The sequence below is a fragment of the Psittacula echo genome (assembly GCF_963264785.1).
Source record: "Psittacula echo genome assembly, chromosome: 6".
Classification (NCBI taxonomy): domain Eukaryota; kingdom Metazoa; phylum Chordata; class Aves; order Psittaciformes; family Psittacidae; genus Psittacula; species Psittacula echo.
In genome coordinates, this window is record NC_137743.1 from 51830686 (window position 1) to 51853954 (window position 23269).

The 23269-nt window shown below is 38.3% G+C and overlaps 1 protein-coding gene across 1 annotated transcript in view; it reads right to left on the reverse strand.

Moving 5' to 3' along the window:
- GRID1 (glutamate ionotropic receptor delta type subunit 1) overlaps nucleotides 1–23269 on the reverse strand; it is a gene marked incomplete at its 5' end in the record, with an annotated part of 550600 nt that overhangs the window by 225918 nt on the left and 301413 nt on the right. Inside the window, one exon of the mRNA XM_080620875.1 lies at nucleotides 18885–19090. Within this exon, the coding sequence (XP_080477001.1) occupies nucleotides 18885–19090 (206 nt within the window). The remainder of the gene's footprint in view (nucleotides 1–18884; nucleotides 19091–23269) is intronic.

The window sequence follows — 23269 nt, forward strand, 5'->3', positions numbered from 1 at the left end:
AAGCACTCATTATATGGATAGTTCAAACCTGAACTGTGACTCTCTTCAAACAAACATCTGACTTGCCCAGTCATCTAAACTATCCACCCACTTAGCTTATTTTGTTCTTGTTATTTTGCTGTCTGGTATCTTATGAGTGTTACTGGCTTTTATCCTCACATTTTTCCTGTGAGAGGAAGGAGTTATCCCTGAAATATCCATATAGTTATGTCTACTGCAAATAGAGTCTCCATCTCCCTAGTCTTGATTTAGAAGATAAGCATCTATTTTAGGACTGCTTATATTAACAAGTAAATAATGAGCATTAGCAACAGCAGTGGCATACATGCTATGTTTTCCCACACTATACTGCCTTTATTAAAACATAGTTCAACCATTTCTGCATTCTTATTTTTCAAGCTTCACTTAGTTGTTTTCAAAACTTCAGTGCCATAGTACTTTTCTAAGTCACACTTCTTTTTTTTTGTTTGCTTGTTTAGCCATTTGGTTGTGGGCTTGTGGTTTGTGGGTTGTGATTTTTGGTTTTGGTTGGGTTTTTCTTGTTATTACAAGTCCCCATTGCTAGCTTGCTTGATTCTTCCACAAGCAAGTGACAGTGATAAACAATGAAATTCAATGAAACCCTTGGAAAGCTGCTGTATCCTGGCAGGAGCACTTTGATGAAGTAATGACAATTCCAAAAACCAAGTAGGCAGATTCATTTGCAAATCATTATCAATGAGCTGAGTGGGAAATTGAGGGGCGCCATTATGCTGTAGAGCAGCTCATCAGCCTCTTAATTGTTCACCTACAGCCACTGACAATGTTCATGGCTCCAGTGATGTGGTAAAACAGATGGACCTAAGAGTTCATTTCAAATTACAGAAGTCAACATGAAAACTTTAGTGGATTGGGAGTTGTTTTGGGTTTTTTTCTTTTTTGTTGTTGTTGGTTTTGGTTTGAGGTGTGGGGGTTTTTTTTGGGGGGAGGAGGGTTTTGTTGTTGGATTCTTTTTTGGGGGGGGGTGTAATTTATTTTATTGTATTTTATTTTAATTTTTATAAATTTTTGGCCAAGGTGAAAAGAATTTACTTCAGCTTTATACTTAAGCAAAGCATCTTGATAAGGCAATTGTTTAACTGAATTGCTACCTCCCTGTAAAGATTTATATGTACTCTTAATTCTAATTTTAGATCCACAATTGAAAAACATATCTCATCAAGTTCCTCTGTAGTTCATTTAACATCAGCACCTCTATTATTTACTTTTAGGAACTCCTAAACTCTTGATTTATTTGTCGCAGGTAGTAACTTTATCACAAATGAAAACATTTGAAAGGGGAGTGAAATAAAGAGAACAAGACATAAAATCTCTGGCTAGAAAAGCTAAATTTTATTTTTTCAAAGTAGCAAAATCCTGAACAGAGATAAAGATTATGTAGGCCATTTTGTGAGAACATCAATGTGACTGTTATTCTCCTAACATATAAGGCAGCTGCTATCAGCAATGCAAGCTGTCCAGTATAAGCAGGTTGATAGCTTATAGCTTTCCTACTTAAAAGATTCTAGAGCTTGTGACTCCTTTTCACATTCTTATTAACCACTAAATACAAGTAGCCAATCAGGCCTTTCTTCTGTAGACACCAGGAAGGCAAGACACGAAACAGCAAAGCCAACTCTTTAGCCTCAAGTTATTCACAAATCTGTTGATGCTTTGACACTTCCATTCAGCCGTTTCATTCAGGCTTGTTTTCCTTTTCATTGAGGATTGCAACATTCCACAAATTTCATTTAGACACCACAAATAACAGCTTCTGCTCAAGTTATCAAAATATGGAGAGTTTTGGGACTAATGTCTGGCTGACTTTATCACTTGCACTGAAGCACTGCTCATGTTCCCCAAGAGGCGTCTGAGCTTTGTGAAGATGCCACCACTGGGGCAGCTTTTCCCTGCTCACTCTCATACTCAGGCTTTGACCTTTTTTCATTTTACTCTTTGTGTCTTCACTATCAGAAAAAATTCAGTGCTAATGAGCCTGAGCAAGGTGGGTCCTCTACACTCTCTCTGCTCCGTTTGGTCAGCATTGCAAGTCGCCTGCATGAAATAACAAATTCCAAGAGGCTTTTACAGATACAGTTCTCCACCTGGTTTACACTGAAAGATGTCGACATTATTTACAAATATCATTAGAGTACATCAGAAATGTGAATGTTCTCACTGAGCTGAAACATAACAACTCTGAGGAACTTGTACTCTTTGGTTCGTTTCTGCTCCAGTATCCCTATTTTCCTTTTCCAGCTGCAGGGAACAAACATTTACTCTCTCTTCTTCCATATTTACACAGGCTCAAATTCCTCCTTAACTGACTTACCTGGGTATGGTATAATATGTAAGTTGTGTATGTGTGTATATATAATACATACATATTTTTATATAGTATTTATATTGCATAAGCATATATATTTTACTCAAACATGTTTGGTGTTAAATATGACTGTTATTAATTAGCTTTATTAAGTAATTAATTATTAATCCATTTTTACGTAGATATAGATAATAAAAGCTACGTGGGTGAAAATCAGATGGGTAATATTATTTTAAAGGCTTTTAACTGCTAACCACAACAAATAGTATTCTTATTCAAATCCAGACATACCTTTTAAAAAAGTATAAAACATATTCAAACACAGTGAAAAAGAAAAAACTGAAGATGTAATATAAACTCAAATTATGAGTATCCAAACTAGGAACCTGAGATTCACTTGGTTCTCCAACAGTTTGGGGCAGTGTAAACTTCTGAAGAATCTTCTGCAAACTCTCTTATAAAGTTCTTTAGAGAAATACCAAAAAAAGTGGAGGTGCCCTCCCGCACAGGATCCTACTTGCATGAAAACTACCTGGGGCTCAATTGCATTGTTTGCAGCAATGTTTCACACTTGAAGGAAGTAGGCAGTGAGAATTCCAGCCATACATTCCCAAAGTATTAAGAGGTCTTGGCATCAAGACCTTAAGATCCTCTTTTTATCACAATTTTGTCTCTTTGGTATTTGTTTTTAGCGTTCCTGCACAGCACACATTTCCAAATTGGACACTTCCACTGGTTATTTGTCCTGGATGATGTAACCATCTTATTTACATGGCGGTATTTTCAGTGCTAGGGCGCCTCTTGGTTATGCAAGCTATCAGGGATGAGTCTGACTTGAACTGCATAATTTTAAGTATTCATAACTGTATCCACGCCAAAGTGCTCTATTTGGTAGATTGGTCTGACTTTAAATCAAGATGTATTCTTGACAATGAGTTAAAATATCTAGAAAGTTAGAACAGTTTAGAAAATTAACGCTACAGTATTATACTTTTTGTTTGGTTGATTGTGTTTTATTTTAATATTATGCACATCACAAAATATGCTCAATACTGCTTAATAATTTTATGGGAAAACATGTTGGGGAACTTGCAGTATTTTCAAGTCAATATACTTTCATTAAACACACAAAGTCATTGTCATACTTCCAGGCTTGGCCTTTTTCCGTTTTCAATATTATCTAAAAATAATTTTATCAAGAGTTTTCCCTTGGAAAGTTGGAAGCAAAACACAAATTATATGTCAAGCCCAATCACTCAAGGTGCTTTCCTAAAGAGTGTCCTTGGAATCCAATTGCTATTTGCACACACATTAATAAAGTGCAAAGCTTTTAAATCTGAGTGCTTCAAGTTGAATGGATGGGTCAGTGCCAAACAAATTTATCTCGTTCACAGAACATGGTCTATAGCAAACTATAATTCCATTACAATGAAAGGGCTCAATTCAATAAATAAAATACAGATTTTTAAATTTACCTGAGCAGCTGTTTAAATGCTCTGTAGGAATGTATGTGCAAGCTACACTATTTATCTGAAACTAAAGCAAACACACTATTTAAAGAGAAATTTGATATTTGACACAGTGGGGGGGGGGGGGTTAAAGGCTGCATGTCTAACAAAAGCATCATTGGAGTGACAAGACTGTTACTTTTGTCAAATGAAACTACTAGGGGTCAGTGGTGGCAAAGACCAGTATCAAACAAAACGATGACCTTTTGGGCAAGTTCTTGGTTTGACATTTAAAAATTCAGCCCCCATATCAGGTGAATTCAGTAAATTGCCTACTTTCTCTGTGGCCTCATGCTCCAGCTGGAAAAAAAGGGGACTAATAATCCTTTACCTCTATATTCTATGTTCTGTAGGGATAATCATTAGGTACCTGTCTCAACAGGGAGAGATCAACCTTGAAAAGTGATCTTTGAAAAAAAGGTGTGAAAATGTATCTTAGTAAAAGCTTGAATATGTAGTGAACAAAAATTATGGCAAAACCAGCAAATCCATGTACAGAAACCTGATTATATTTCTTTCTATGAAAATTTCAGTATGAAGACTTCCAATAAGAAGATATTACTAAATTTGAAAATTCTGTCAGGAAGTATGACACAGAGTTTATGTCCTGCCCCACAGAGGATGCTGTCAGAGCTGCTTTTATTCCCTTAGCACTCATACTGCAAAGTGGCCAAAAAACCTGGAAAAAGGTCTCATAAGGAGAACGTGAAGTAATTCTGCATATCGATGTTTGCTTCAGTAAAACAAATGAACAATCAACAACAGAAACAGGGAGTAAAATTTCTACTGTCTACAGATACACAGCTTTCCAATGCTTGGAGGACAGCACACCGAGCAAACTGCATATCTGATAAGAACTGAAAAACAACCAACCAAATCCTTATTTGTCACTCTGGCAACTACCCATCCAAAAAGATGCCAGCCCACAACAAAGTAATGTCACTGCCAGCCTGTCTCTTCACTCCATACATACAGTATGGAGCCTTCCAGTCCTTGGTACCTTTGAAGATATTGTCCACACATTTGCCATTATAAGAATTAGAAGATCTTATATACCTTTAAAGTAGTTTCTTCTTACCCCATTTCTCTTCTCTGAGGCCAGAAAGTATTCCTTTCTCACACTCTCTTCCTGGTTCTATACCTATCATTCCAATCTCCCCCTTCCTTATACCTGCAGATCCTTTAACACATGGTTCATATGCACGGCCTTGAACTTTCTCTTCTGATCTAAGTTCTTTTCCTTTGGGCTTCTACTTTCTGCATTTAGGTGAAACTGTTTCTACTGACACTCACTTTTCTTAGCCAAACTTTAAAATTGTTACCCTCTTTGACTTGTCAGACAGATGATCGCATTTCATTTTGCTAAACCTCTGTTTCCCAGCACTTCTCTCCTGGGTTTCTTCCTATGCCACTCCTTTAGCACAGCTTCTCCAGGGGACACTTTCTATGATATCCGCTTCAAGTTCCCAAGGAGCTTCTCACAACCATTCACTCCCTAATCTCCTCCCTTTACACTAACTTCACCCAGTGAGCAAAACAGCAAAAAAAACCACTGCCAGTCACATGTTGATGAGTCCTGATCATCTTCTCTGTGACACATTTTTCATATTCTGTTCAGCCTAAATAGTTACCTTGCTTTCTGGATACCCTCATGTATCCTTGATGTGGATAATGACACTTCTCAACCCTTTCCCTTCAGGGAAAGGAAATGTTTTTTCTCAGTCAAAACGGACAGCCAGAATATCAGACCTACCAATTTGGACTACAATCCAAGTGTCATCTTTGACTGTCATTTCTTCCTAAACTGGTCATCTAGGATAAGCCCAAAATCTCAGAAATTCATTAGACATAACCTTTCTAATAAACAGTTCTTCTTAACCATCTGTAATGCTAGAACTCCTTTCCCAGCATTGATGACATTACATATTGATTACTAAAAACGTTACTGTAAGCTCCTCTCATACCTCGCTGAAACTTCTACTACAAAGAGGATTTTGGCTTCAGTGTTAACCTTCTTCACCTACCCATATATAAAAAAAAAATAAATCCACAAATGTCTTACATTCCCTTATTTATTTTTTTTCCCCTTTTCAAATGCTAATTTCTAAGATCCTGGTATGAAGACACTACTTTTGTCATTGCACAACATTCATCATCAATCCCTTTTATTCTCCAAATACCTCTATCTGTCTCACCTTGCATGCTGTAGATTCTTTGGGGACATATTAATTTAGCATCTAGTAAAGCAACATTTCAATTCATAAGAAGACATTCAAGCATACTAGTTACAATAGCACCAGAAGTACTAAAAGCAGCACTAGGAAAAATAATTACTAGCATAGACTATACTCTCTTTTCAAAACAACTCTTAAACCCTTGCTAATTTTTAAGATATTTGCCATCCTCCATGGTACAAAGGTAAATGAAATGACACATCATGCTTTATGCTGATGATATACTGCTGTATTCATTTGACACAGAACACTCTTTGCCTGAGGAAAAGACAATCTTATTTCACAGTTGCCACACTGTCTGAAGTTATAAGCTTAATTTAACCAGATCTAACTGCTTGCCCTTGATGAACAAGGTTCCCAAACATTTCTTCCCTTACATTTCCAAAGAACTCCAATAAGCCTCTACTTTAGATTTTTCAGGGAGCTCTACACCTTGAACTGTGAAGACTGCATCAAAAGAAGTGTGACCAGCAGGTCAAAGGAGGTGATCCTGCCCCTCTACTCTGCTCCAATGAGACCTCACTTGGAGTATTGTGTGCAGAACTTGGAGTTCTGATGTCCTCAACATAAAAAGGACATGGAACTGTTGGAACAAGTCCAGAGGAGGGCCACGAGGATGATCAGGGGACTGGAGCGCCTCCCGTATGAAGACAGGCTGAGAAAGTTGGGGCTGTTCAGCCTGGAGAAGAGACGGCTGTGTGGAGACCTCCTAGCAGCCTTCCAGTATCTGAAGAGGGCCTACAAGGATGCTGGGGAGAGACCCTTCATCAAGGACTGTAGTGATAGGACAAAGGGTAATGGGTTTAATCTTAAATAGGGGAAGTTCAGGTTAGATATAAGGAAGAAGTTCTTTAATGTGAGGGTGGTGAGGCACTGGAATAGGTTGCCCAAGGAAGTTGTGAATGCTCCATCCCTGGCAATGTTCAAGACCAGGTTGGACAGAGCCTTGGGCAACATGGTCTAGTATGAGGTGTCCCTGCCCATGGCAGGGGGTTGGAGCTAGATATCTTAAGATCCTTTCCAACTCAAACCATTCTATGATTCTATGACATTAGCATAACATTCAGTGTTGTTTCCTACACACTGGACAGTACTACATCAGCAACACTAACCCTTGCACCTATGCTGTGCACTGCCTCTCCAACATAAAAGTAACTTTTAGAGAAAAAGAGTATCAGTCCTAGGACACCCTTCTTGGGATTAATCTTCTCAAACCGAGATAAATCTTGCCCAAGCTTTTATCTCACACACAGACAGCACTGTACTGTACGCTGCAAGCAATTAGTGAAGGCTTAAATCATTTTCCAAATAAGTTTGAAACTAAAAATAACTCTTGGGTAAATATCATTTTATTTCACCTACTAAAAGTGATTAAAAACCTCCTATGAAAAGATGAAAAACAGGTGAAAATTATTACTAGCAATTATTACTCATCCCCAGAAAAATGGCCTCATTCTATAACCTCTGAAACTACTAATGAAATGACTCAGTGATTTTCTTAATCCAGAACACCACCTCTAGAAGTGCATTTTAGGGGAGAGATGATTAACTGCTTGTACAGAGCCCTGTACTCCAAGTCAATCCCTGTGCTTAGAAACTCTTGCAGATGTGTCCCTGGAAATAGTCAACCTGCAGCTACTATGTGTATGCAGCAGTGTTGAAGGCTCAAAAACTGAATAATTGCAGTGTGTATTTTATAATCTTCAAACTCAAGCTACCCTAGCACAAGTAAGATTATCAATTTACTGAATTTATAGAAAAAAGTAAAAATGGAAAATGGCAAATAGCTTTTGCATGGTCATTACTTTTTCTATTTTTATAAGGCAGACACATTTTCTCATGTACCTGCACTGCTTGTGCTAGTGTCTTACAATAGTCAAATACATACTGACGAAATGCAAATGGAGGAGCATATTTTAAAATTAATCATCCATAATTAATTTGTAATCTTTGATTTCTGGTAAATTATACCTAAATCGCAGAAAATTATCCTTGCTAGGAAGGATAAAGTCATCTGCAGATTTGCAGTATTTTAGAGAAAGATTTTACATATATTTATGTATTATAATGACCACAGATATGTCAAGATATTTAACTTTCTGCGACATTAAAAATACACACATATAAAAGCTTTTTCTTTAAATTGCACAGTATCCCAAGAGTCAGTAGAAAAACCTGAAGTAAGATTATTTAAAAAAACCAAAATAAACATGAAGGTGTAGGTTGAAGTGTGGTTAGTTTTTTTGCAGCCCAAGATTTTAGTTCTCCCTGAAGAGTTGTTCTTCATCAGCTCTTGCAAAGGCCAAAACTAGGTACTATTAAAGACAGTACTAGAGGAAATGAACAGCATGTGGCTCAATGCAACAATTCTGTTTCCAAGACATTAATAACTCCTCTTCCTTCAAAACCACGCCCATAAATACAACTCCTCCTGACAGCAAGAATCCCCAAATCACAGATTGGTTTGAGTTGGAAGGGACATTAAAGATCATCAAGTTCCAATTTCCCTGCCATTGGCAGGGACACCTTTCACTAGACTAGGTTGCTCAAAGCCCTGTCCAACCTGGCCTTGAACATTTCCACAAACGGCACAGCCACAACTTCTCTGGGCAACCTGTGCAATTGCATCACCACCCTCACAGTAAAGAATTTCTTCCTTACATCTAATCTAAATCTCTTCCATTTCAAAGTCATTACTTCTAGCCTAAATACCCTTGTAAAACATTATTTTTCAGTCTCCATGTAGTCCCCCTTTAGGTACTGGAAGGTTTCTATAAAGTCTCTTTGAAGTCTAATCTTCTCCAGGCTGAACAAGCCCAATTCTCTCAGCCTGTCTTCATAGCAGAGGTGCTTCTGCTCTCTGATCATCTTTGGGGCCCTCCTCTACACTCACTCCAACAGGTCCACGTCCTTCTTGTGTTGGGGGCCCCAGAGCTGAACACAGTATTTCAGGTGGGGCCTCATGAGAGAGGAGTAGAGGGGAGTAGTCACCTCCCTTGACCTGCTGGTCACGCTTCTTTTGATGCAGCCCAGCATATGTTTGGCATTCTTGGCTGCAAGTGCACATTGCCTGGTCCCGTTGAGCTTTTTGTAAACCAATGCCCCCAAATCCTTCTCCTCAGGGCTGCTTTCAATCCAGTCTGCCCAGTCTGTATTCGTGTTTAGGGTTGTCCTGACCTAGGTGCAACATCCCTGATGAAATCCATCCTCAGATCTTGAAGGAGCTGGCAAATGAAGTTGCTAAGCCACTGGCCATCATATTTGAAAAATCATGGCAGTCAGGTGAAGTTCCTGATGACTGAAAAAAGGGAAATATAACCCCCATTTTCAAGAAAGGGAAAATGGATGACCCAGGGAACTACAGACCAGTCAGTCTCACCTCTGTGCCTGGAAAAATCTTGGAGCAGATTCTTCTGGAAGGCATGCTAAGGCACATGAAAAACAACAAGGTGCTTGGTGACAACCAGCATGGCTTCACTAAGGGGAAATCCTGCCTGACCAATTGGGTGGCCTTCTATGATGGGGCTATGAAACTGATGGACAGGGGCAGAGCAGTTGACATCATCTACCTGGACTTGTGCAAAGCATTCAACACTGTCCCACATGACATCCCTGTCTCTAAATTAGATAGGTGGACCACTTGGTGGAAAAAGAACTGGCTGGATGGCCTCACGCAAAGAGTTGTGGTCAATGGCTCAATGTCCAGCTGGAGATCGGTAACGAGTGGTGTCCCTCAGGGATCGGTGTTGGGACCGGTCTTGTTCAACATCTTTGTTGGAGACATGAACAGTGGGATTAAGTGAGCCCTCAGCAAGTTTGCCGATGACACCAAGCTGTGTAGTTTGGTTGATATGCTCGAGGGAATGGATGCCATCCAGAGGGACCTCGACACGCTTGTGAGGTGGGCTGATGCCAACCTTATGAAGTTTAACCATGTCAAGTGCAAGGTCCTACACCTGGATCAGAGCAATCCCAGGCACAGCTACAGGTTGGGCAGAGAAGAGATTCAGAGCAGCCCTGCAGAGAAGGACTTGGGGGTGTTGGTCAATGAGAAAATGAACATGAGCCGGCTTCAGTGTGCGCTCCCAGCCCAGAAAGCCAACCGTATCCTGGGCTGCATCAAGAGGAGTGTGACCAGCAGGTCGAAGGAGGTGATCCTGCCCCTCTCTTCTGCTCTCGTGAGACCTCACTTGGAGTATTGTGTGCAGTTCTGGTGTCCTCAACATAAAAAGGACATGGAACTGTTGGAACAAGTCCAGAGAAGGGCAACGAGGATGGACAGGGGAGTGGAGCACCTCCCACATGAAGATAGGCTGAGAAAGTTGGGGCTGTTCAGGCTGGAGAAGAGAAAGGTGTGTGGAGACCTCCTAGCAGCCTTCCAGTATCTGAAGGGGGGCTATAGGGATGCTGGGGAGGTACACTTTGTTAGGGACTGCAGTGACAGGACAAGTGGTAACGGGTTCAAACTTAAACAGGGGAAGTTTAGATTGGATATAAGGAAGAAATTCTTTTCTGAGAGGGTGGTGAGGCACTGGAATGGGATGCCCAAGGAAGCTGTGAATGCTCCATCCCTGGTGGTGTTCAGGGCCAGGCTAGACAGAGCCTTGGGTGGCATGGTGTGGCACTAGTGTGAGGTGTCCCTGCCCACGGCAGGGGGCCTGGAACTAGATGATCCTTTCCAACCTTAAGTATTCTATGATTCTATGATCTTGCACTTGGCCTTGTTGAACTTCATGAGGTTTGCCTGGGCCCACCTCTCAAGACTGTCAAGGTTGGATGATATCCATTCCCTCCAGCCTGTCAACTGCACCGCACAGCTTGGTGTCATCAGCAAACTTGCTAAGGGTGCACTCAATCCCACATGTCCATGTAAAAAATTAACAAAGAAGTTAAACTGTGCTGGTCCCAATACCAAATCCTGACATGAAATCTGTGCAGAGAGCTACTTCTGGAACATACTGTATTAACATGGGGCTACCCTGAAAGGAGAAACCTTTGAACCATGGCAGTGTGCTACCGTAGCACGAGCACCTGCTTCAATGACATGGATGCCAGTCTCTGTATCCTATTGTCTTCCACTTTACAGACTTGTCACCTTTATCAGGGCCATCCCACATAAACAGGCTTACCTTGCACCATGCTGTACATTTCCATAATCAACAGAGAGATTGAGGAAAGATAAAAATATAATAGGTAAGAAAATTAATGATTTTCTAGACTAAAAAAAAGAATGAAAAATAACAAAATAAAAATTAAGGAAGCTCATGAAGCAATGTAAAATTAAAGCATTTCAACAATTTTTCAGGGGTTTTTTTTAAACCAGATATTCAGTACAGTTTCCTAACATCCTTACTTGTGGATGGAAGCAAATTTTTCAGGAATTGAGTCATGTTTTAGCAACTGACCAACTGCAATGAAACAAGAACTCAACAGTATACTGAAGAGTAAGCATTTGGAACAAGAGGAATGTCCAGTTCCTGAACATACAGATTTAATGATATTCAAAAATAAATGGTGCTCTACGCATGTGTTCAGTCATCAGATTCAAAATATGAAGTGAAAAATTCAGTTCCTTCAGACCATACATACTATTAATGCATTGAGAGACTTAGTAAGTGTCACGGTTTTGGCTGGGATAAACTTAATTTTCTTCCTAGTGGCTGGTGCAGTGCTGTGTTTCAGCTTTAGTCTGAGAACAATGTTGATAACACACTGATGTTTTAGTTGTTGCTCAGTAGCGCTTACCCTGGTCAAGGACTTTTCAGTCTCTCATGCTCTGCCAGCGAGAAGGGGTACAGGAAGCTGGGAGGGAGCAGAGAAAGAACACCTGATCCAAACTAGCCAAATAGATAATCCATAACACAGCACGTCACGCTTTGTATGGAAACTGGAGGTAGCTGTCTGGGAGGGGCCAAGTCACTGCTTGGTGCTAAGATGGGCATTGGTCAGCAGGTGGTGAGAAATTATACTGTGTGCCAGTTGTTGGGTTTTTTGGTTTGGTTTTGTTTGGTTGGGTTTTGTTTGTTTGTTGGCTTTTGTTGTTTTGAGTTTTCATTTGGTTGGTTGGTTGGTTGGGAGGGGAAGGAAGTGTTAGCTCTTTCTAGACTCATAAAACCTGTGTAGTTCTAAGATATTCCATTTCCTTTTTTTTTTTCTCTCAATTGACCCACAAAGCCTCACAAAGCTCCTATCAGTTATTGTTAGAGATGTACGGAACTGAATGCAGGCCTCATGTTTCTCATTAGTTCAACATTCAAGTTCAAAATCTGCTGCAACATTAGCAGTGGAACAAAACAAAAATAAATTCTAGAATTATTGTCACTTAAACTTACCTGAACTAGTAAAAGAAGTGTCATTTACATGAAGCTATGTAAACAATTCACATAAAGTCATTTATTCACCAAATTATGATTTCTTTTCTCCCTCTTCAAAATGCCTACAAATCTATGACTGCACATGTAAATGATCATTACAAACTTTCAGAGATCCCATAGCTTTCATTAATCATAGTGAAACAAAATGTATGAGGGTTTGTGTGTGGCTTGGGGTTTCTTCTGGCCCAACTGAAAGAACCTGCTTCTATGCCAATTTGTCCCATAATGTGAGGCTTTGTTTTCACTTAAGTTTTAGCAGCTTAATGAGGTTTGCTTGTTTTATATTATTAATAATTAATTATAACTATTATTCTCTTTAAGCACAAAGTCTTACTATATTGCAAATGCCAGCAGACAAGATTTTAGCACAGAGGAAGAAATAGAAAACCAGAGAAAGATTTAGAAAAAATAAGTCGGGTATGATTTAACTTCAACTATTGAAAGAAGAATGTATTATTTCTATAGTTCTGTTACCAGCATTCACAAATCACTACCATCTCTTTCAACAAAGAAATTGCCTTCTAAAAATGGAAAAAGCATAATATTTTTTCCCCTAATTATTTACCAGTATTTCAAGATGTTTATACACCGTATATAAAGCAGAGATATCGGCTAATATGCTGAACATTCATAACATAAATAAGAGACCTGTATGGCAATACGAAATGCCAAGTGCCAGAAAATTATTATTAAACTTTTTTCCTGTTAAAGTCTGAAATGTAAAGGTGTCTGCTTCCTGTGGAAATCCATTTCACACAATTCCTTGTGGGTGCAAACTGCTCAAGATACCATAAATAATTCCTGCAGCTCCAGTCAAGTAATAGCATGTCACCAACTGCAGAGGGAAAAGGAGAAGTCTGGAGCACTGTTCACAAAAAAGTGCCAGCTGGGAGTGCTCTGAGACTAAGGTGCGCAGCATCCTCAATGACTAGGAATGAAGAAAGGTCAAAAATCACTGTAAAATAGCCCCACCTTAACCAAAAGCAGAATATTTAGTTAGTTAGTTATTTATTTTAAAGGAATGAGTCAGAACATTTGACATTGACTAGAGTAAAAGAGAAACAGAAAGCAGTCATTGCTTTCTGGTGAGGACACAGAGGTGACCGCATAAACAGGACAGAGATAAATTACAACTGTTTAACAAACAGTATTATTCTGGAAGTTTATAGCTTCAACTCAAATTGGAATTGCATTGATTCAGATAGCCCTGCTGTAATGATACAGGGTTTTAGCATCCATTTTTAATACAATTAATCTGCTCTCTAGTTATTTGATTTTTTTTTTTTCTTACCCTGTTTACTATACTAGGCAAGCAAAGACTTCCTCTTTCAGCCAGTACATGCAGGGGTATGCATATAATACTAGCAACCTTATTGCAGTAAGCTTACTAGCCAACAGTCAAGACAGATTCAACAAGCAATGATATAATTTTCAAAGACACACCTAAATGGAAGCATTTTTCACTTCAATGAAGATGCCAAAAAACAAGCAATGCTGAGTTAAAGGTTTTTTAAACCAAAGAATTCCCTCTCTTTTTAAATCAATAACCACATGCAACTGTGTTACAGCCTCCATTTTACTGGCTTTCAAAAGGAAAGGTGGCAATACTAGAAAGCAGCATGATTAAAGTCTATATCACTTATGGTTTCCACGAAATATCTCATTAAAATACATATTCCAAATAAATCAAATGTGTTCTGCAAAGAAGAAAAAAAAAAAAACCACACCACCACCAAGTCCTCCACAGCTAACAGCTACTGCACATTTGCAATAGGAAACTTGAGAAATACTGCACCACAAGATCTCTTCCCCGTCTTGAAATGCACAAAGTCTGAATTTTTTCATACAACAAATGCTTCCTGACATGTCTTCAGAAAGACCCCTGGGAAATCTAGAACATCCTTCAAACTGGTTCAGAAAAGACTGCTAGACTAAGTTAACAAAGATTTTTTTATCTAGTGGATCTCTTCTTGAACACCCTGAACAACGATGCCTCACTGACCTCTCTTGTTAGGCACTCATATAGAAGCACAGAATTACCTAGGTTGAAAAAGACCTTTAATATCACCAAGTCCAACCATTACCTGAGGACTGCCAAGGCCTCCACTAAACCACACCACTAGGGGCTTCATCTACATGGTTTAACACTTCCAGGGAAAGCGATTCCATCACTTCCCTGGGAAGTCTGTTGTAATGCTGGATCACTCTTTTAGTGAAGAAATTTTTCCTAATACCCAATCTAAACCTCTCCTGGCACAGCTTGAGGCTGTAACCTCTTGTCCTATCACTTGTTACTTTTTGTCTAATTAAGCTCCCCATTAGAAAGCAATCCTTTTTAATTTTGGGTCATTACTTCTTGTTAGACCACCCATAGAATCATAGAATCATAGAATAGTTAGGGTTGGAAAGGACCTTGAGATCATCTAGTTCCAACCCCCCTGCCATGTCTCGTGAGACCTCACTTGGAGTATTGTGTGCAGTTCTGGTGTCCTCATCATAAAAAGGACATGGAACTGTTGGAACAAGTCCAGAGAAGGGCCACGAGGATGGACAGGGGAGTGGAGCACCTCCCACATGAAGATAGGCTGAGAAAGTTGGGGCTGTTCAGCCTGGAGAAGAGAAGGCTGCGTGGAGACCTCCTAGCAGCCTTCCAGTATCTGAAGGGGGCCTCTAAGGATGCTGGAGAGGGACTCTTCATCAGGGACTGCAGTGATAGGACAAGGGGTAACGGGTTCAAACTTAAACAGGGGAAGTTTAGATTGGATATAAGGAAGAAATTCTTTACTGAGAGTGTGGTGAGGCACTGGAATGGGTTGCCCAGGGAGGTTGTGAATGCTCCATCCTTGGCGGTGTTCAAGGCCAGGTTGGGTGAGGCCTTGGGTGACATGGTTTAGTGTGGGGTGATTACCTTTAATAATTCCTCCTCCTCTTATGTTTCTTCTCAAGTATTTATAAGTTATATTCCTTTAGGCAGGCTGTATTATAGCACATTCCTGAGATCTTTCTTCATGGGTCTTGCTCTCCAATCCTTTTATTATTTTTGTTACTCCTCTCTAAACCATTTTCCATGTATTCATGTCACTATGCAGGGTAGAGCCCTTACTGATAAAAGCAATCCATACAAATATGCCTCCACTGCTTGCAACCAAAAAAAATGTCTCTATTGATAAGTGGAAGAGGCAGGTGAAGTCTTTGCAAAGAGGGCAACTTATGAGTCTCAGATCCCATGTCTGTGCCAGAGCTAACAGAATAACTGAAAGTAATAAATCTCCTTCCCGTTTCTGCACTGTTAGCTTTTCTTCTTTTTTTTTTTTTCTATATATTGCTTTGCAAGGAAATCACATCTTCAAAATATGAAACAATGTTTCCTCCTACATGCATACCTATTACAATTGAGAATTCTTTTGCATATGAACTGAGCAATGGAACCAGGCCAAATATATTGGGGATTTTTGAAGGTGGAGAAGGGAACATTTTTCACAGAATTATTAAGGAGGGACACACTGTCTTTAGATTAAGTTTGTTTTAATCCCAAAGTGACCTTTTAATGCAAAACCTAAGGCAGCTAACATTTTGAAAATGCATTTGCTTTCTGGTTTTTTTAATAGAGGCTGATTCCATATTTATACTTCTAACACTGAAAAGATTTTTTTCCCCTCTATTCTTACAAACAAAGCAATTTTATGGAAGAATAATAAGCTTTGAAAACTTATGAAATGTCAGTAATTTCTGCTGCCCCAAGTTTGACACATGACAGAAACAGGCATTGAGGATACTAAGTCGGTAAAGTGAAAATGATGCCTAAACAAAAATTAAAGAAATAATTCTAAAATTGAGGAGTTATAGAATTTCAAAAGTTTCACATATGACACGTCAGAGTGCCCTAACTCTGTGCATCCAGTCAGATGAGATCACCCAAGAGACAAGCAGGGATGAAATCTGTATCCATATATTTAGCAGGAAAAATATATCACTTGCAATATTGAAACAGACAAAATAAATCTTGTACTAGCTTCTAACAGTTGACATCTATAACTTTTGCTAAGAAAAATTTGTTAAAACCGTTTCTATCACAGTTCATACTCCAGAGACTGTCCAAGAAAATCTCTTATTTTTGTTTGGCACTCCCCAAGAGTTTTCATATGCAACACATGGTTTTTATGATGCTATGTTATTAGAGAATGGATTTTAATAAGATCTAGTTTTTCAGATATTATTCCCCTGCTACAAACTATCAGCTCAGCAAAACCGAAAAAACTTAATAGGAAACTTCTTTTTCACATGGAACTTTCCATTTCCAGAAATTAATAGAAACAACGTTTTAAATCCAATTTATTATCTTTGTTCTTAAGTTCTCATTTGGAATTTGAGCTAAAATAGAAAAGATTAAAATCAATATACCCCAAATTTAAAAATAAACTGTGTTAATTTTCTTCTTGGGTTACTACTTACATATTTTAGAGACATAGATATTTTTCCAAAACAGAAAAGGTAAATTGTTTCAGAACTTCAAACAACTTCCAAGGTGAGGAGCTGGACTGGTAACAATATTATTCAGTATATAGCTATACAGTACCTATAGCATGAAATATTTACTAACTGTGGAAATAAGTAAACCCATCGAATACACTTACTGCTGCATGTTATGAATTATGTATTTCTGTAATTTACTAAGAATTCCTATTTGATTTAAGCTGAAAGTTGTTATTCTAGACTCTCTGGAATTGTGCTGGAGATAATTAGTTGAGGAATCACAGTTATCGCAAGCCTCCACAAAATGTAAGCCCAGCCTCTGCTAGTGAAGGAGTCTTCCCTAAACCTTGCACCTCGCAGCTTAAGTCTTTGAGAGTTCCTTTCTAAGATGTAAATTTTCTTTTTATAAAGCTTTTCTGAATCAATTGAGATTCAATATAAGAAGATTGTCAAATAAATTACTTTTCATTTCTGCCCACAGTTAAACTCCTACAAGGATCTGGAAATGTATCAGGATCATTAGCCTTAATGCCTATAATACACACTGCTTTAAGGTGAAGTGAGTAGTAAAACAGTTTAATACATTAGCCCCTACTCTTGAGACCCGCAAGATCCTCTCAGTGCATACACGTAACTCGTATGGACATTTCTGAAGCCTTATGCACTCAAGAGTGACAGACTTTCTACCCAGCTTGGGTCTCAATAAAACATATGTGTTGATGTCTTTTCAATACCTGGTTTATACTTTGTTAGGGGCTCACTGGAAAACTAAGCAATGTGTATTTTTGCCAGAAGCCTACTATGAAGCAAATGAAACCACTGACTGAGCTGCATATAGCTTACTATACTTTGAGGGCAAGTACTCCCTGATTCCTCTACTGAAAATCTCTGTGTATGCACAAACACAAGTAGAATTCATGTCTGTACTTAGCCTTTCCCAAGCTACCCATTTGGCCAATTTATTTACCATAAAATTTACCCTATTGATTTAAAAATCACTGAACATAAATGAACATAAAGGTGGAGAATTTACTTATGCTGATATGATAAAAAAAACCTTAATGAGCTAGTTTAAGTTGATTTTTTTTTTCTTTTTTTAAAATTTAGCAGGCTTTGATGCAGCAAAATTGATAATTGGAAACAGGCCTCATCCAAAGTTTAATTTATTGGGTCAGTATTATCCCTGATTAGTTAAAAGATAAAAGAATTAAAACAACCTACTTCATTGCCAAATTCCTAGCTAACGAATACACATAAACTTATACTGAGGATCCAACTCTCATCCACAATGCTGATATATAAAACATTGCAGAATAAATAATTATTTAATATTTAAAAAGCTAGATAAAACTCATTAATGCCAAAAATCAGCCCACAGCACAATATTAATTACAAGTTTGCCCAACAGCTACCTCCCTGTCCTATTTAGCATATTTGATTTCAAGGAGCCATTAAGGAAATAAAAAAAAAGACAAACACATAATTCTTACTTCATACTTTATAAACAACTCTGTGACTCAGCTTGCAAACATCAATAACATGCCATTTTAATATGAATTTGAAGATTTCCACAGTAAAGACGACTCAGGCACATTATATTTCTTTTCTAATAGACTATACTAGATGTTCTTGTCACATGTCAACAGTGATTGAAATCCAGGTCAAAACCCAGGTATGGAAGATGACCAGAAAAATAGAATTGTCCCATAAATCTGTATATTATACTAAGAGTGCCCATCTGGCCCATGCTGTCCCAGTTTGCATGAGCCACAAAATATGCATTACATGGAGTACCTGTTATTTCCATTCGCTGGCATTAAAGTCTGGCAATCTTATTCGACACTTACCAAACAGCATTGTCAAAATCTACCACTTCAGAAAACGTGGCAAGGTGTCACATAAGTCATCATATATGTTCCTGAAATGTTAATGATAAAAACTGTGCACTGACCTCATTAATAAAAGTCTGGGCTCCCCGTGGGCTTAGGAGTAAGATAGCCCTTCGCAATGTGTCCCGATAGCGGTTCAGCTCTTCTGTTTTCATGGTAGTGAAAAGGTTGGCAAAGACTCTGCTGATGTTCCTGTCCACTTTTTGTAATGACACATCAAGTCCCAGTCTTGAGGCCTGATCAAGAAATCCCTGCAGTCCACGTATATCTGTAACACAGGAGAGGGGGCAGGGGGAGGGGGTAGGAGAGGAAAAAAAAAGAACCACTGCATCAACCTTCACCAGTTAGGCAAGTATCTCTAATCAGGTGGAAAAAGACTTTGTTTATTACTTTTTATTCCTGTACTGCTGTCAGGAGAAGAGTATTCCATCTTCCACAGCCATCCTCCACAGCTCCCTTTCACAGATAGTGCTTAACAGGGAACCTCTATCAATTACCCTTCCCTGGAAAACTCTGAATGTCTCTTTGGAAGAGCCAGTTTGGGTGGCTGTGTGTTAACTCCCCAGAAGCTCAAGGCCACAGGGCTTAACACTACACAAACAAAAAGACAGTCCAACCCCAACAATATCACAGTTCAAATGCAGAAATCCAGGAACAGCAGGGAGACAAATCAATCATCCCTAAGCTTCTCTCCTTCCACCGTAACTTGTCTTAACTAAGATTATGCCTGCGTTTCCCAAGAAAAATAACAGTATCCATAACATACCCTTCCTTTTGACCCCTTTTTTTCCTCTCCTTTAAATAAATTGCCATTAACCTGTGGACCTATGAAACCATACACAAAGCCCCAGATTATTAGGATATATTGAAGGTTAAAAAAACAAAAAAACAAACAACCAAACAAAACCAAACAAAAAAACCAAACCCAAACCCCAAAGCTTTCAGTAGGGAAAATGCTGCAAACGAGCACTTTCAAAGCCCGTTCCATTGAGCTCTGTCCCTCATTTTCAAGCTGACTGAAAAAAAAAAAAAAAAAAAAAAGGTATTTCCCTAATCACATTTGTTAGGACACGAGTATGGAAGAACACACATTTCATATTATGTTCATGATGAAATCTGTTTGTTCAAACTGTGCTCTATCTTAATGACTTTCAGCTTTTTTCTATAATAAATGTCTGAAGTTTTATTTTGTAGTGAAATTTAGAGCAGGAAAAAGGTCAAAGCTTATAGTGAACCAGGTTGCTTTCAAAATTGACAGTGACCCAATCACAGATGTACCATGCCATTAGCAGCCCTTAATTTTATGTGAAGCATATATAATTTGCCTTGAATAAGCAAGTTTTTATTCCCTTTTTCTCACATTCCCTTCTCACACTTTTATCATCAAATATCAGCTCATGGGTGAAGCTCAATGGTGTAAGTTACATTACATTCATAAATCTCACAATAAACCCCACACTTCAGAAAACTTGACTGTAACTCTAACGATCTCTGTTGCAAACTACATTGTAACAACTGGTGGGTTGGGTTTTTTTTAAATCCTGGAAGTAACCATCTGATTAAATTCTAAGTCTGGATACCACAGACACCGTCAAAGTCAGGGGACTGAAAACCAGTCTGATTCAAGTCAGTAGCATTCCTTGATGCCCCATCTGAGAGGGCTGTTAGACCATCACCAATGTTGGTGTTGCATGGCCATAGAATATACATTTGGACTTCTCTTTTCTCTCCCTAAAAAACATTGTATGAGACATGATAGAAGTAACACCTTGCAAGAACAAACCAGTTAAAGAATTTAGCTCATGTACAAGCACAATATATTGGAGCCAACAATGTAACCAATAGATCCAAAAGGAAAACATTGAAATTTAGCCTGAGTACCTTTGTACTTCTATCCAAACATGGGAATGCCTGTTAATACAATAACTTCAGCTTCAGAAAACAGCTCATTTACAGAGAAACACCAGAAAGGAATAGAAATTAAGCTAAGGATGTGCCAACCACAGCAGACTCTTTACTGCCTTTTTAACTCAAGCTTAGTTGATAAGATTATCATTCCAGCCAGCCCCACCATCAGGAAAGGTGTACTCAAGAGGGTTTTGCTGGTGACTTAGGCAAGTCTATAGCAGTTTTATCATACTGACAAATACCTACTAGATTTGCTTACTGTATAAAATCCTGAGTCACTGAGGAAAGCAAGGGATTTATTGTTATGCAGGCATTTCTGGAAAATGCCAGAAGACTTCAGACTTCTAGAACCGTTAAATGTTGCAGATGTGCTGAAATAATGACAGTGACAAGCAACTATTGTTTACAGGTTAAAGTATTTTACTGAAGTTGTCAAGCTAAGTTTGGATTTTGCTAATTTAAATTCAGTAAACTAGCATTCATTACTATATCTTTGCTCACAATACGGATTGATGATACATGAAACACTAAGATTTTTCTTTTAATTATGTTCAGTCCTTCAAAATTACCACATTGCCTGACAGGCAGTAATAAAATTCCCTTTTTTATAGTTTAGTAATGACTTGTCTTTTTTGTGCAAGCACCTGAAGTTATCACTGCACAAAGAAAATCTGTTTACAAAAGAGTAACTGTGCTGATGTTGCTCTAGGTTTCTTCTGCATTATGTCTCAGCTGCCCTGCTGAACTACTGGTTAGAAATATTGTTGCAGACCACTGCAAAATACTCAATGCACATGGTAAGAATATTTGGTCTTGGAAGGATATCTTGTATTCCCCTACAAATTTTTACCCCCAAGGAAAACTCACTATTTCCTAGTTTGAAAAACTGAAAGAAATCAGACTTTTCCCAGCTTGAGAATAAAACAAACTTTGAAATGGAAAAGACAGTCCAACCTCAAGTGTACAAGCACAATCTGTCAGTTTTTCACAGACAGAAGAAAATGTGAATTTATTCAGTGTTGGCAATTAGAATTAACTGCATGGCTGTATCTTCCTGAATGCTGACATGCTTGTTCTTACATGATACTGGGGAGGAGGAGAAGGCTTGGTGGGAATTCAGAGGAGGAAGCGGGAAATGAAGAGAAGTGTTTCCAGAAGTGACTAATTTAGGTGCCTATAGAACGGAATTTTTTCACAAATAATTATTTGCAGCCATTACTAACAGGATAATAATTTCTTAAAATGTTATCAGTACGTAAATGCAGAAACACATGCACATATGCAGGAGCATCTGTTTATAAATCATAATAAATTAGGCTTGGTTTTATTTTATTTGACATAGCACATATGAAAGTGAGTTTGACACTCTCATTTTTTTCTCCTCCATTTAGTAGATCACAAATCCAAACAACATAAAAGAAAAATTGAGCTTTGTTCAATGACAGCTCAAACAGAAATATTCATAGAATCAGTAACGAATTTATTTCCATTTCTCATAATTTAAAACAGTTAATTCTTTATTTTCTTCAGCACCAAAGGAGTCGTAAAATTCAGAGAATTTAATAAAAATAAATGATTCTATAAATGCTTTTGTCTGTTAAAATAATGTACTTTGTCTCTTGTAGTCTCAACAGTGGCCTTTTATTAAAAAGTTCGGATTCTAGCATTAGAGAGTTATCCTGAACTGTTACTAATAAAATAATTTCTTGTGCCCATTTATTTCATACTTTATAGGAAAAGTACAGGAAATCTAAACTCAATCAGAGTCAAACACTTCTGTCTAGAACATCTGACAAATGAAAGACCAGTTTGCTGTAACTACACAACCTACAGCTACCTCTGCCTTCAGTTTTCTAACTAGTTGCTTTTACTCAGGTGTAGCCTACATTCAACCATAAAAATCACACAGTACTATTTTAATCATCTAGTTGCCCACCTGATTTTCACATGTTCAACATGCAGAATTTCAGAGACAATATTTGAAAATTTCTCTGTAGAGAACTTCAGTTTCTTGAAGATGATGCAACACCTGCACTCCAGAAGGAAAATGAATGCACCCTATACAGAAGGCACTCAGGTAAGCATTTCTCTAAAAGTGATCTGTAAAACCATATAATAACTGGATATATTTATAACACGCCAGTGTCAACCACAACCATGTAAAATTAGGTTGGAATTGGAACTAAGTCACTAGAGCTTCATAAGAAAAGCAAACTTCTTATGGACTTTGTGTCTCTTCTGTTACATGTGGCTGGAGAGAGAATTTCTGTGACTGAGAGCCTTCTTCCTAACTGGCAGATACAGCATATGTTCAGGTCTGACAACAGAAAAATGAGGCAATTGCAGAGATAACTATTACAAGGAAGGAAGGAAAGCCTTGATGCACTGCTAAGATATTAATTTTGTCACTCTGACTACAAAACTAATGCTTGCCATTAAAAAGGGGGGTTTATTGAACTGTAAGAAATAATAAAATGTATCATTTCCTGCTGGAGGTTAGGCTGGTCACTGCGCTGGTTGACTAGAACACAAACGTGTA